Here is a 14,736-nt window from a genome sequence, read left to right as displayed (position 1 = left end):
ATTGGCATGATAGTCGAATACATAGTATGCGGTGCTCCACTATATTGTGCAGAAATGTCTTTCTCATTGATTGAAGGCTGTTGGTGCTTGATGAACTTTTACTTCTCCCTTGCTAATAATCTTTCTTTTTTGTTTTAGGGATAGAGGTGAAACCTTTATAGAGCTGTGGTTGGGTTTTCAGTGCAACTGTGGCGGGTTGAGTTCTTGCTACATTTTCGTGGCTCTTTGTCAGGTTGAAGAATTTAATTCTATGCCATTATAGTAGAGAAAGAGAATATAAGAAGGAGGAACAATGGTCTTAAGGACAGAAGTGGCACAAGATTGGACAGCAACGGTGAAATAAAATGTCTGCTGGGAAACGTAGTTGGTTTACATTTACTAGTGTTCCTTAAACTGGAGTGTAATGAGGAAAGAGAAACATAATGCTTGCTTATGTGTTTTTATTAAAATCAAGACTTTCCTACTGTAAAATGTATTCTGGAAGAAATAAATTATTTAGGTTTTACGGGAGACCAAGTTCAGAGTAGTTAAGTTGTCCAAACAAATACTGATGAAAATTAGTTGCCAAAAACTAAGCTGACAAAAATTGCGCTATGCCATCAGACACGGAACATTTTGCATCATTGAGTGAAGATACGTCTACTGTTAGTGAGACAAAAGTAGTGAATTGGAGGCAGCCTGCAGTTGTGACGACAGACCCAATGCTTCTGCTACACAAAAGATAAGAGGCAAAACATGTTTGAGTACACAAAGTATAGATTTGCCAATTATATCGAGACTCTTGTGGGAAAGATGTCAACAACTGACAATTATGTGGAGACATTCAGTAGAAAGGTCTTTATAGGGAATGTAATGTAAATGCTCTAAATAAACGCATGGTATTCCGCTCAACAAAATAACATTCACCTTGTCAGAATTCATGAATCTAGAGAAAGTATGCAGGATATGCACTCATTAATATTAGATGAACTTTTGAAAGACTAAGGATACTACGAAACCACTGAAGGGTCAAGTAATTTTTCTTACTACACAAGTAGGGAGAATGCAAGAACTCTCCAAAGGGAACAGAAGTTGTTCATGAAATGATAGAAAAAACAGAATATTTCAGAATCGGAGATTAGAACTAATGACCATAATTTACAAATTGAAAGCAAGAGTAAGGAACAAGATACTTACCTGTCACTGTTGTTCTCCAGAATGGGTCTGGCATGGATTCATATGCTCATGAATATTCCCTGTCGTCAGGCTGGGAATCCTCGGTAAAGGAAAAAAAAAAAATTCGGTTTCAGTTTCGTTTCTGAACCGTCTTTCTCCTAATGACCAATCACTGGTCTCTGGGTCATACTGCCCCCAGCCAATGACTGCCCTCTACCTAAGCCCCTCCTCTGGCAGCCATCCTCCGATTTTGTAGCACGTAAGGTGGCAGTAGGACCAAGTGAAGAGCCGCAGAGGGGTAGGAAGAAGGGTTCGCATGTGAATCGATGCCAGACCCATGCTGGAGAACAACAGTTACAGGTAAGTAACTTGTTCTTTCTCCAGCATGGGGTCTGGCATGGATTCACATGCTCATGAATACAAGAATACATAGCAGTACACACATGCACAACCACGGGAGGTGCCAAGGCTCAACATTAGGCATTTCGTCAACTCAACATTAAGCATCTCTTACCTCCTCACCAGGCCCACCTTCAGGCGAACAGGTTGCACAGCACTGCTTGGCCAACCCTGGACTCCTCCCTGGAATCCCAGTCGACACAGTAGAATCTCGTGAAGGTGTACGTCGACCTCCACATAGCAGCCCTGCAGATGTCCAGCAGGGGCACACCAGATAGGAATGCCGTGGTAGCAGCGATCGCTCTGGTCGAATGGGCCATCGGACGGCCGGGCAACGGTTGGTTTGCCAACCGGTGACAATGCATGATGCAGCCAGAGAGCCATCTGGAAATGGAAGCCTTCTAGAGGGCCTTCCCTTGGTTCACAGGTCCAAAGTTCAAACAGCTGTGATGTCTTCCGAAAATGCTTCGTGCGGTCCACATAGAACTTCAGCGCTCTAGCTACATCCAGCGAGTGCAAAGTCCTCTCGGCCGGTGACGAAGGCGACGCAAAGAAAACAGGTAACAACAAGGGCTCGTGGAGAAGGAAGTCCGATGGCACCTTGGGCATGAAGGAGGGGTGCGTCCTCAGCACCACCCTCGTCTCGTGGAAAGTCAGGTATGGAGGCTTGCAGGAGAGGGCTTGGATCTCTCCCACTCGTCGTGCGGAGGTGATGGTCACAAGAAACGCGGTTTTCCACATGAACTTCAATGGTGCCAAATGCAGAGGCTCGAATAGCGGCCCCATGAGCCTGGTCAGCACCATGTTGAGCTCCCACGCCGGGGCCGGAGCCTTCACCGACTGGAACGATTGGAACAGTCCCTTCATGAACTCCTTCACCAGGTGATGGGACCACAGGGATGAGCGCCTGAAAGTTCTGGTATAGCGGGAGATGGCCGCCAGATGGATCTTGATGGAGGCATGGGCCAGGTCCGCGATAATAAGTACAGCAGCACTTGAGGGGCCGTAATCGCAGAGGGTTAATCTTCTGTGCCCGGCACCAGACAGAAAACCTCTTCCATTTGTGTCCATAGCACTTGAGAGTTGAGGATGCCGTGGCCTTTGCAAGCACCTCCTTGCAGTCTGCCGGGATATCGTACCCTCCAAACTCTAGTGCTGCAAGAGCCAGGCCTGCAAGTTCACCGACCCTGGGTCGTGGTGGAGGATGGCGCCTCCGTCTCTGGCGAGGAGATCAGCGTCCGTCGGCAGTTTGACTGGGGAGGACGCTGACATGTCCAGAAGGTCTGGGAGCCAGAGCTGTCTCGGCCACACCGGTGCGACGAGGATCATCCTGCACGGGGACCGTCTGAGTTGGTTGATGAGTCGCAGCAGCAACGGAAATGGCAGGAATGCATACAGGTACAGGCCGTCCCAGTGGAATGAGAATGCATCCCCCATGCTCCCCGGCTGGGGAAACCTGCTGGCGAACCTCCGGCACTTGGTGTTCATCGCCGTCGCGAATAGGTCAATCTGGGGATTGCACCATCACTGGAATAGCAGATCCACTTGATATTGTCGCAGTCCCCACTCGTGGCACGAGCGCAGCTCCCTGCTAAGTGAGTCGGCGATGGTGTTCTTTATTCCTGCCAGGTGGAAGGGTGCCAGAAACATGCCTTGGGCGACGGCCCAGTGCCAAAGATCCTTGGCCTCCTTGGATAGGGCTGGGGATCTGGTGCCTCCCGGCTTCCGGATGTAGAACATCGTGGTGGTGATGTCGGTGAAGATCCTCACCACCTTGCCCTTGAGGGACGGAAGGAACAAACTCAGGGCCCAGAACACTGCTCGGAGCTCCAGGACATTGATGTGTAGTGACCTCTCCTCCGGGAGCCAAAGGCCTATTGCTTGGAGATCTCTGGTGTGCGCTCCCCATCCCTCAAGGAAGGCATCCGTCGTCACAGTCTCCTGATGTGCCGGTGTCTGGAAGGCCACACCCGCCACGAGATGCGCGCGGGTGCCCCACCACCGGATCGCTTGGCGGAACGTCTCGTTAAGTGAGATCCCGTCTTCGAAGCTGCCCGCCGCTTGCATCCAACGGGCGTCGAGGAACTCTTGCAGCGGACGCATCCGCAGCCTGCACAGGCGCACGAGGTAGATGCACGAGGACATCATGTCGAGAAGAGACTTAATGGACCTCACCCTGGCCACGTCCATGGTCGACAGCCGTTGCACCTTGCCCAGGATGGCCTTCGTCTTTTCCTCCGACGGAGAGGCCAATCGCGCTACTGTGACGAGCTTGGCTCCCAGGAACAGTGCGACTTGTGACGGAACCAAGAGGGATTTCGCAAAATTGATGCAAAATCCCAGATCCGTGAGCAGTTGCACGGCCTTCGCTATGTGCTTGACGGCAAGTTCTCTTGTCCTTGTTCGGATGAGCCAATCGTCCAAGGTAGGGGTAGACGTGGATCCCATGCAGGCGCAGCCGCGCCGCCAATGGTGCTAGGCACTTGGTGAATACCCTGGGCGCCGACTTCAATCCGAAACGAAGGGCCTTGAACTGGTAGTGCCGCCCTTGGACTACGAATCTGAGAAACTTTCGATGTCCTTTTAGAATGGGGATGTGGAAGTAGGCATCATCGAAGTCCAGCGATTATAGGAAGTCACCTTCCTCCAGCTGCCCCAGCACGTGCTGGAGGGTGACCATCCAGAACTTCTGGGACCTGATGTACTTGTTTAGACGACGAAAGTCCAGGATGGGTCGCCAGCCGCCGGTCTTCTTTCTTATGAGGAAGTATTGTGAGTACACTCCGGAGCCCCGGAGCCTCTTTGGGACGAGCTCGATGGCTCCTCACCCTTACTTCCAGCAGCAGTTGAGGGACGTGGTTTTCCTTTGTGGCCACGGGTGGAATGCAGGGGCACTTGTTTAGAAACTCCAGAGTGTGCTCGCGGGCCAGGGCATCCAGCAACCATCGGTCGGTGGAGATGGACTCCCACACACTGACGAATTTCGCCAGCCGGCCTCCCACCGGGGTGCTCAGGTGGTGGCCCGACGCTACGGCCGGTTCAGTACTGCTTGGTAGCGGCCTTGCCGCCTTGGCGACGACGACGAGATCCTCCTGACTTGCCGCGTCCTCTGTAGGCCTCCTGCGACGAGGAGCGGGCCGCTTGGCGGTACGTCGAAGAGCCGCCGCAGAATCCTTTGGAGGCACATTGCTTGCCTCCGGGGTTCCGAAAGGGCGGCCGTCGTTGCTGTAAAACTCCCAAGGCCCGAGCCGTCTCCGTGTCGGCCTTGATGGCCTGCAGTGACTCGTCCACTGTCTTGCCAAACAGGTTGTTCCCATCGAAAGGCATGTCCAAAACTCTGGTTTGCACGTCCTGGTGGAAATCGGTTGCCTTGAGCCAACCACGCTGGCGAAGGCAAACACCATTGCCCATCTGGCGGAAGCCGGTGTCAGCAATGTCCGTGGCCACTGTTTGGCGTGGTCCGACGCCACCTCGCCTTCCTGTAGGATCTGCAGGGCCTCAGCCCTCTTGTCATCCGGGAGGAAGTCTAGCAGGGGAGCGATCTTGAACCACAGCTCCCTGTCGTAGCGGGCCACAATCGCGAGGGCATTGGCCACTTTAGTTGTCGTCGCCACCGACGAGATGACTCGTCGTCCCATGGCGTCCAGTTTCTTCCCTTCGCCGTCCGGCGGGGAGGTCGAAGTTGAAGCAGTCGCCCCCGCCGCTTTCTTCTTGGCCGCCGCCAAGACGACCGAATCCGGGGGTCGGCTGCACCCTACGGCACATGGGGGCGGAATCCGGTACCCGGTACGAGAAGAGACGGGTTCTTCAGGAGCGCCAGTCCCTCGTCCCAGATGTTGTCAAGTAATGGGACCGAGAGGACCGTCTTCCTCTTGGCCTCACACCGTTGATAGAGGACACCTTCTTCTGTTCTTCGGGGCAGAGCTGGAAGAGCTTGGATGCCCTGGCGATCATGGCGTGAAAGGAGCCAATTTCGTCGGGCGGGGAGGCCGGAGGAGGTGGTGATGGGAGGCCCATCCCGTTGTCACCACCGTCGTCGTCATCCATCCCAGTCATGGCCGTCTCTGTTTCCGTGCCATCCCTCGGAGCCGGGGAAGGAGATGAAGGCTGTGAGGGCCGCGAAGGCCGGAAGGGCGGCGAGAGGATGAATTCTCCTCCGCTTGCTTAGAGGGCTTTCCACCCGGTCCAGGCTCCGCTGGCTCGTCCGTTGGGGTAAGGGCAACCTTGTTCTTATCTCCATACACAAGGACTGGTTTGCCATCAAGATTGCTACCGAGTTGTCCTGTGGCCCAGGTACCAGTTGCAGAGTGGGATCCTCTGCCTCCACGGGAACCTCGTTGGCACCACCATCGCTTTCTTCATCCGCCTTGTCGGGATCCCTCCCGTGGGACCAGACCTCCTCAAACTTCTTGTTCAGGATCTTTACGACTCCAGCCAGCTCCTCTTCAGGGGCTGTATCCATGTCCGTGATGGCCACCGCCCCGCCCCTCTTTTTCCACCGGGGTTCTCACGGGGGTCTTGTCGATGGGTTGAAAAGAGGATTCCCTCCGCGGTGGCAGGGAAATTCTGGGCCCCAAGGTCGCCTCCACTGGGGTAGCCTCCACAGGCTTCGCCAGGGCCGCCACGACTCCCTCGATAGAGGCCTTAGCCGGGTGAATTAAGGCCTTCACGACTTTGGATGCGCTTGAGGCCTTCACCTTGGGGGGAGGGTCACCGCCTCGCTCCCCTCTGGCTGTCTCTGTAGGGATCGACCGGAACTTCTCCCGAAGCTTACCCGGGTTCTCCGATTTCCTCTTCCCCGAGCCAGAGCATTGGCTCGTGGTGGATGGCATCGGTGAAGGTGCGCCCTGCCTGGCAGCCGAGGAGGCCGACCGTTCGGCGCTCCCGGTGCCCGCGTACCCGCGGTGCTTTGCCTTTTGTTGGGCCCCCGTCGCCGGAGCGCCCTCAAAAGTCTTAGATGACTGCTCGGACCTCTTTTTCTCACATGCTGCTGGGCTCTTCCCCTCCAGCCAGTTGGTGAGGCGGATACGCCGATCCTTCATGGTCCACTCTGACATGTTCTTGCAAAATGCACAGTCCTTCTCCACGTGCGTTTTGTCTTCATGAAAGCAGTAGAGGCTTCTAGAATGCTCGTCCTCCTTGAAGGCATTCTGAAATCCGCATCCAGGGCAGCTCCTGAACAGCTTGGATCCGGGCATCGTGCTCCCTTTGTCCTGGGCCATGTCCACGCGGGGTAGGCCTCAAAGATCTTCTGGAATCCTCCAAGAAGCGGTACTCGACGAAAACTTCACCCTTGATGGGCATAGAAAATTCCGAAACGGGTCCCCGTTGATCAGAAGTAGAAACGGTGGAGCTTGTGGCTAGATTGACTGAAAAAATGAGATTAATCTCTGTGAAAAATCGCAAAACGCAGTAAAAGCTTGAGAGCTATAGCACGAGGACTCCCAACACTTGAACGTGCGGTAAAAGAATCTGAGGATGGCTGCCAGAGGAGGGGCTTAGGTAGAGGGCAGTCATTGGCTGGGGGCAGTATGACCCAGAGACCAGTGATTGGAGAAAGACAGTTCAGAAACGAAACTGAAACTGATTATTTCTTTACAAAGTATTCCCAGCCTGATGACAGGGAATATTCATAAGCATGTGAATCCATGCCAGACCCCATGCTGGAGAATCACATGCTTTTTACAGCTCCAAGATTTTCTTTTTAATGTTGGTATTATTTTCAGACATCATATCAGCTAGGAAAGATTCCTCGTTTAGGCAACTTTCCCTCCATATTATATGGACCCCCAAACTGTTTGCTTTTGTTTTATACATTGTCCTGGCCTTCTACAGAGAAGTGAAATCTCCAGCTTCACTTCAATGGCCGTTTTGCTCATTTGTCATTGGGAAACTGACTAGTCCTTCAAACTGTCAGTACTGGGAACTAGGTTTCCCTTTTGCTTTGTACTTGTTTGGGTAACCTTTTCATATTGCAAACAGCATCTTCAAATGCAATGCAATGGGGATATCTTTGCATCGCACTAGAATTCTGCAAATGGATTTTTGGTTACTTTTAAATATGCCTAAAGACAAGCTGGTGGCAGCAGTTTCCCTAGTTTATTCCCTTCTTTAAACTGTAGCAGTTACATTTTTACTATTTTTGCAATATTTTTAGTGTGCCCATTCACGTTCACTGTGTTAGGCTTCTAGCAGTGGCTAGTGGACAATGATGGCTGTGCCACAAGTTCTTTTCGCTTGTTCTTTGGCCTTCTTGCTGCCATGCTGCCTTCTCCAGTCAGGAATTCCCATGTATGGTCATGCATTTGCTAGGGACAACTGCTGTTTTCGCAGGCTAGTGCATGCCATGTGTGTATGGACCCAGGAAGTGGGCTGGGACTGTCTGGTCCCAAACCACAAACTGGTGCCAGCGAGTCTGGTGTGCATGCATGAGTCAGCCCCGCAGAAGCACCTGATTGGACCAATGAGTGGTGCAGAACCTTTCTACTGGAGGGCAGAGTTTGATCACTCACCTGAATTTAGAATAAGAAGAAAAGGAGTCCTGCAGCCATTCCAGTAGACCATAAGAGGAGCCAAGTATCCTGTGGAGCTGTGCAGACGACGGAACACCTGAGGTCTAATCCTGCTGTCCCAGCGAAGCCCTGCTGGACTACATGATCTCAGAAGACCCTTGCTAGTACTTCTACCCTGTGGACTGGTGGGACCAACAGTCTCTCGATCCTGCAGCCTGGAGCCTTCAGAAGTGTCCCTGGGCCACCCTGTGGGTGGTCAAGCTGCATTTTGGGCTAGCGTGCCAGAAGCATTATCGCCCGGAACTTTGGTAGTCACCTTCCTGCCAAGTTTCAGCATCCCAGTAACCAGGAATCCTGTTCTGGAGGGCTTCCGTTGGTCGCGAGAGGAGAGATACCTGCTGTCTCCCGTGTGCAGTGACTGTCGTTTGAACCGGACATCCCCCGTCTGGTAGAGTGCCCTGAAGAGTCCTGGATCAGTGCCTGCTGCATCTATTCACTGGAAAAGGTAGCACTCTGCTCCCTGAACCGACTGGAAATTTCCTTGCACCGCAGCTCCTAGGCATCCTCTACTGGATCCAACGCGGGAAAGCTACCTTCAGCAACTCCCATTCAACCTGACAAGTCCTTTGGGCAGATCGGAGTAAGTGCAGCGAATAGTCGCAATACTTAGCAGTACCCCCATGTCTCCCATTATAAAGGTTTGTGAAGAACTTTGATTTATTCCATTCTCTTAGTTTAAATGTTTATTTAAAAATCTGTTCTAAAAGATAGTAAAAGTACTTTACTGAACTGTAAAAATCCTGTCAAGTCTTCTGGAACCTTGTTCATCCTCACCAGAACATTTCCTAATTTTGTCCCCACTCCTAAAGGAACCTTGTGAACTTTTGGGCATAAAGCCACATTCAAATTAGCATTGGACTGATAAAGTAAGGGCTTCTATTCCTGTGGACTGGTTATCCACTGCTTAACGTTTTGTGTTTTTATTAAAAAGTGTACTAGCTTAATACAAAACCTTTACACATTATAAGCATCAATAACAATAGAGTTAAAAGAAAATATATAAAATCAATGTCGTAGCCATATACAACTCATAACATTCCTATGTACATTTCAAGAGCTACAGGGGTTATGTGAAACGTGATACGACCCAAATAAAATGAATTCCTCCAGAATCAGACTAACATGTTTCCATACCAGATACGTATGCCGAGTTTAGCACCACCTTTGATTGAGACGCCACGACAGTGGAGCAAAATTAGTTTTCTGGTGTATCCTGCAGATGACTTACATATTTCTGTTATTGTAAGCTATATATTAAAAGCATCTTGGGACATTGAGTAAGCAAATGTATAGTAGTTTCAAGAATTCCTTACAGATTCTACACTTTCCCTCTGCTCCAGTATTAATTCTGTAGTTCCTGTGACCATAAGAGAAGGTAGCAAATGAAAACTTAACATGATAAACCGTCTAAGGTTCTGATCTACAGTTTGCATTACGTAACCCACATGAACCATGTGGGTAAACTCATTTAACAGCCTATTACCCGACAAATAATCAACATTGGCAGCTCTATCCCAACTGTGTGCTTGCTCAACCAGGCCTTGCTAGCAATGCCCATGTTAGGCAGTTCTTCCATATTCCAGCCATTCAACCTGTGAAAGTCTACAAACGAGTTCCACAATGCTGTCAACTATGTCGACATGCGATTGCCCAATTTAGCAAATTCCATGTCCCAACTAAGTAATGTTTCACCTTCATATTTTTGTTAGAAAAATACTTTATTTTAACCATCGTTGCCAGTGAAACAAGCCTTAGTTCCATACGGATTGCTTCAACTGGAGAGATTGAGGGAGCCCTACATTGTGTCTTGAGAGTTTCCCTTCTAGAACTTTCAACCAGGTTAACGGTTTGTCAGTATAGGTCTCTAATCCATACATGATGGCAGGCACAATACTTGTTTTGTATTCATTTATTATTCCTTCTACTGTAAAGTCACCCTTGACATGGATGAATGATTTTACCAGTCCAAATCTACTCAATGCTTTAGGAGTGACATAATGCTTCAGCAACGTAAGTGAGAATGTAGGGGTTAATAAAGTGCCTAAATAGACATAAGACTCTACCACTTCCACTGGTAACCAGTCTAGTTTCCAAGTGAAATTTCGGGCCAAACCTTTATTGCCAACAACTATGATCTTAGTTATTAGGGGATTGATTTTAAGATTATTCTCTTTGGAATAGCCAGATCGGGCCAACAAAGAGCGCTCAAGCCCAATAGGGGTTCTCGCTAAGAGGACAATATCCTCTGCTTACGACACCCATGATATCTGGAGCTGGCCTTGCTTTGGGGGATAGTTGTTACATTCCTCCAGCACAAACCTCATATCCACCATACATAAATTTAATAGCAGAGGGGCTACCACACAGCCATGCGTCAGCCCATCTGCAATGGGAACAAAATGACTTAATAGTTTGTAAAACTGAATGATCAAACTAAGCAGTCCAGTCTTTATACCCCATTTCAAAAGTTTGCTCCATAGCCTTTTCCGCAACACTATCAAAGCCAATGGAATGATCTATAACAGCCATTCATAACGAAGGTTTAGAATCTATCACATTACGTTTCAGCTGTTGTACCGTCCAAAGCTACTCATCTCCATTCGAAAACCGGTCTGTTGAACGGGCAAAAGTCACTTATCCTAAACACAAGTAAATCCTCTAGTAACACATTACATAGAAGTTTAGAAGTTTGGAATAATCCCACAACCTTCCTGAATTGATTTCTTCATTTATTATTTATTTATCATGTGCCAAAGCCTGCAGGCACCAGGACGCACATCAAGACGAAAAGGACACATTAATAACAGGATACAGTGACTGCAGACATAGAAAGATAATTATTCAAATAAACACATTTTTAAACGTTTCTGAAAGGACAACAGGTTCCTTTCTTGTCGCAGATCAGTGGGTAGGGGATTACATGCATAAGCCGCCTAAACCAGGAATGATCAACCAATTCCCCCTCACTCACTTAGCTCTAGGGCATATCAAGAGCTTGGTATTACTGGAATGCAAGGCTCTTATTGGGTTATACCGTTCCAGACTTTGTTTAAGGTAAGAAGGAGCCGCCCTATAGAACCACTTTGGAGTCAGAGCATTTATCTTGAACTGTACTCTAGCTATCCATGGTAGCCAGTGCAGCTAAAGTTAGAGATATGATCACCTCTAGGAAAACATTTGACTATCCTGACTGCTTCATTCTGCACCACCTGAAGCTTATGAATGCAGTCCAATGCTCAGGAGTGCATTACAATCTTTTTTTTTTTTTTAACTTCTTTTTATTGGTTTTACAACAAAGAAAATGCATTTCAAAACTCCCCCCCCCCCCGTGAAGGCAGCTTCACTGTGTCCTTGATCCGTTAACTCCATGGACCAGTCGCCAACGTCATTAGTTTTATGACAAAGAAAAACCATTCTCCAACTTCCCCCCCACCCTCCTCCTCCCTGGAGGCAGCTTGACTATGTCCTTGACCCATCACATCCATGGACCCATCTCTGTTTACTGCAGGTCCAGTAATCGCAAACGCTGAGGGCGCCACCCAATCCAAAAGTCATCTTTAAGAAATACCAGGGTTTCTTCCCAGTCCCTTGCAAAGGATGCATACTATTGTTCATGGCATATGTTGCCCACTCAAGTGCCACAATATCCCAAAGTTTCCGCAACAAGTCCTGCAGGAGGGGAACCTCCAAGCTCCTCCATCTCTACGCTATTACCGTCATAGCTGCTATTATGAGGACCGCCCTCGCTTTCTCCTGGGATCTAGGCTCCCCCATTGTGGTGCCTCCCCCGACTCCCAGGAGAACCTCCTCTGGTGATCTACTATTTCCTTCCTGGCCCAAATGCCTGTTCCTGAGCCTTCCGCACTACCAGCCAAAACGGCTTGATTTTTGGGCTTTCCCACCAAATATGATGCACCGTGCCCTCCATCCCACATCCCCTCCAGCAGTTCCTAGAAGTGGTGGGATAAATCTCCCGGAGATGTTCTGGCGTATAGTGCCACCCGAACAAAATCTTGAACCACATTTCCTGTAGCTGGGATGCCTTGACAAATTTGGGGATTTTCCTCCATAACCTCTCCCATTCTTCTCGCTCAATTACCCTTCCTAAGATCTGCTTCCACTTACGCATATAGTGCCATTGACCTCTGACTTTTGCCTCAGTCAAAATTCTATATAGATTAGATATTCACCCCCTAGACCAGTCATTGGATGAGAGAAATTTCTTGAACCGCGTCTTTTCCCTTATTGCTGCCTGCTTGTTCACAGGATTCAAGACCCAATGCCGTAACTGCGCACATCTGAGCCTTTCCCCCTGGTTTATCCCGTACTCCCTCTTACAATCCTCAAACAAGAGAATTCTCCCCCCCTCGAAACATATCGCCCAGCAATTTACAGCCCCCCTCCTGCCACTGCCTAAATACCCCTGCATCCAACCCACGGGTAAAATCTCCATTGCCGAATAAGGGTGTCAAGGGGTAGGGACAAGTCGTGATCCCCTTATTTCCCACCAGTTTTTCCCAGTTCTCCGCCATCAGCTTGGTTATGGTGCTCTCGTAAAGGTGCTTGGGTCTAAGCTGTTTTGGGAGCCACAATACCTCTGCCATATTGTGGTGCACTACTGCTCTGTCCATTTTCACCCACAGTTTATCCTGCGCGACCTCCCCCTCCCGGAGCCAATCTATAATTACCTGCAGTTGCGTGGCCTCATAGTACTGTTGGAAGTTTGGCAGTGCTAGTCCCCCCTCCCGTCTGGGTGCCATCAGCAACTGCTTACTAACCAGCGCCTTTTTCCTTTCCCCACAGACATTCTCTGGTCAATGTTCCCAGTTCCTTAAAGAAGCCTGCAGGGATCGCCCGAGGTATTGCCTGGAAGAAATACAACAGGCGCGAAGGGTAACCATTTTAACCGCTGCCACCCTGCCCAGCCACGATATTCGAAGGCTCCTCCACCTATGGTAGTCTTGCCTAATGTCTTTTAGCAACCGGGGGGGGGGGCAATTAGCTAGATACCAACCTGCCAGGTTTGGCGTGATTTTCACTCCTATATACCTGACGCCCCCTGGGCTCCATACAAATGGAGTGGCCGCCTTCAACAACTCCCGGTTCCCCGGTTTTAAGGTCAGATTCAGCAATTCCAATTTGCCAACATTAATCTTAAGGCCAGAGGCTTCCCCAAATTCCTCCAGCAGAGCTCGGCTTGCCCGGATGGACTCCATCGCCGCCATCAATGTAAGCAACATATCGTCAGCAAAGGCTGCCACCTTTTATTCTACCCCCCGAAAGGAATGCCCTATATCCTCGCCTCCTCCCTAATTGCCTGCAGAAGAGGCTCCAGATAAATTGCATAAAGCATTGGGGTCAGGGGCAACCCTGCTTGGTGCCTACTCAATCTAAAGGGGCTAGACATAGCCCCATTCACTGCTATCCTCATGATTGGCTTCTGATAATTGACCTGGACCATTCGTAGAAAATCCCTGCTGATGCCCATCTTCTGCATAGTCCTAAACAGGAAGGACCACTCCACGCGGTCAAATGCTTTTTCTGCGTCCAAGGATAGGAGGACCGCGGGAGTGTCCGTCCTTTGACCGTTTTCCACCAGGTGGGCCACCCTCCTGATGTTGTCCGCCTCTTATAAAACCCACCTGTTCCTGGTGCATCAGGTCCAGGAGATAGCCTTCCAGCCTGTTTGCCAGTATTTTTGTGAATATCTTGGCATCAATATTAATCAACGCTAAGGGCCTGTAAGATGCCCTCTCTTCGGGGTCCTTATTTGGTTTTAGAATGAGGATCAGCCTAGCCTCCTCCATGGACGGGGCTATTTTCCCTGTTGACCTAAAGCTGTTGAAGAGGTGGGTCAGGTGTGGAATTAGTTCAGCTGCGAAAGTTTTGTAAAAGGCTGCAGTATAGCCATCAGGGCCTGGAGCTTTATTCGGTGGTAAGCTACTGATCCCTCCATACTTCCTCCTCTGTGATCTCCCTACTAAGTGATTCCAATGCCTCCTTCCCGATCTTTCCCAACTCCACCCTTTTTAAAAACTCTACTTCTGTGCAGGTCTGAGGCTTCTGTGACGCGTACAGAGATTCGTAGAATTCTACCAAAATTTCCTGCATCTCCCCTGCCCGTGTCACCCGTTTCCCTGATCCCATTTTTAGGGCCGTGATCGCGTTCCTAGATTGTGCTCCCCTTAATAGGCGTGCGAGAAGTGCACCTGCCTTATTCGCTTTAGCTTAAAAATTTTCGCGAACACCAAGTAGCGCTCCTTCAGCCTTTTTAGTTCGGAGGATCTTTAACTGCCCCAATGCTCTGCGGTACTCCCTCATGGAAGCCCTAGTTGGGGTTATCCCCGCCTTCTGTCTCGCTGCCTCAACTTCCTCTTCCAACTGAGATTCCAACGCGTTCAGCTGCTTCTTCCTCTGTGCCGCTGCTGCTATTAGCTCCCCCTTCAATGTAGCTTTGAAAGCATCCCATCTCGTCTCCCCCCCTCTTGTTGAGCGGGAAGAAGTTCCTAATCTTTTCTTCCATTTCTTGCCTTATTATTGGATCTCTAATAAGAGACCTAGGGTACTTCCAAGTCCACACCCCTCGCTCCCTATGACCTAGGTCCATCTT

At 49.7% G+C, this 14,736-nt stretch overlaps 1 protein-coding gene across 4 annotated transcripts in view; it reads right to left on the bottom strand.

Annotated features, from left to right (window-relative positions):
* The window catches only part of SLC38A10 (solute carrier family 38 member 10), a 748,880-nt gene that overhangs the window by 567,772 nt on the left and 166,372 nt on the right, over positions 1-14,736 (bottom strand). Inside the window, exon 3 of one of the 4 annotated variants that reach the window (XM_069655158.1) lies at positions 1,177-1,246. The exons of the other annotated variants lie outside the window; for them this stretch is intronic. Within the exon in view, the coding sequence (XP_069511259.1) occupies positions 1,177-1,210 (34 nt within the window). The 5' untranslated portion in view covers positions 1,211-1,246. The remainder of the gene's footprint in view (positions 1-1,176; positions 1,247-14,736) is intronic. 4 annotated transcript variants of the gene reach the window in all.

Source organism: Ambystoma mexicanum, chromosome 3q (genome assembly GCF_040938575.1).
Source record: "Ambystoma mexicanum isolate Mex_15411 chromosome 3q, UKY_AmexF1_1, whole genome shotgun sequence".
Taxonomy (NCBI): Eukaryota; Metazoa; Chordata; class Amphibia; order Caudata; family Ambystomatidae; genus Ambystoma; species Ambystoma mexicanum.
Note: the sequence above shows the minus strand (reverse complement) of the source record. Positions and strands in the feature narration are given on the sequence as shown.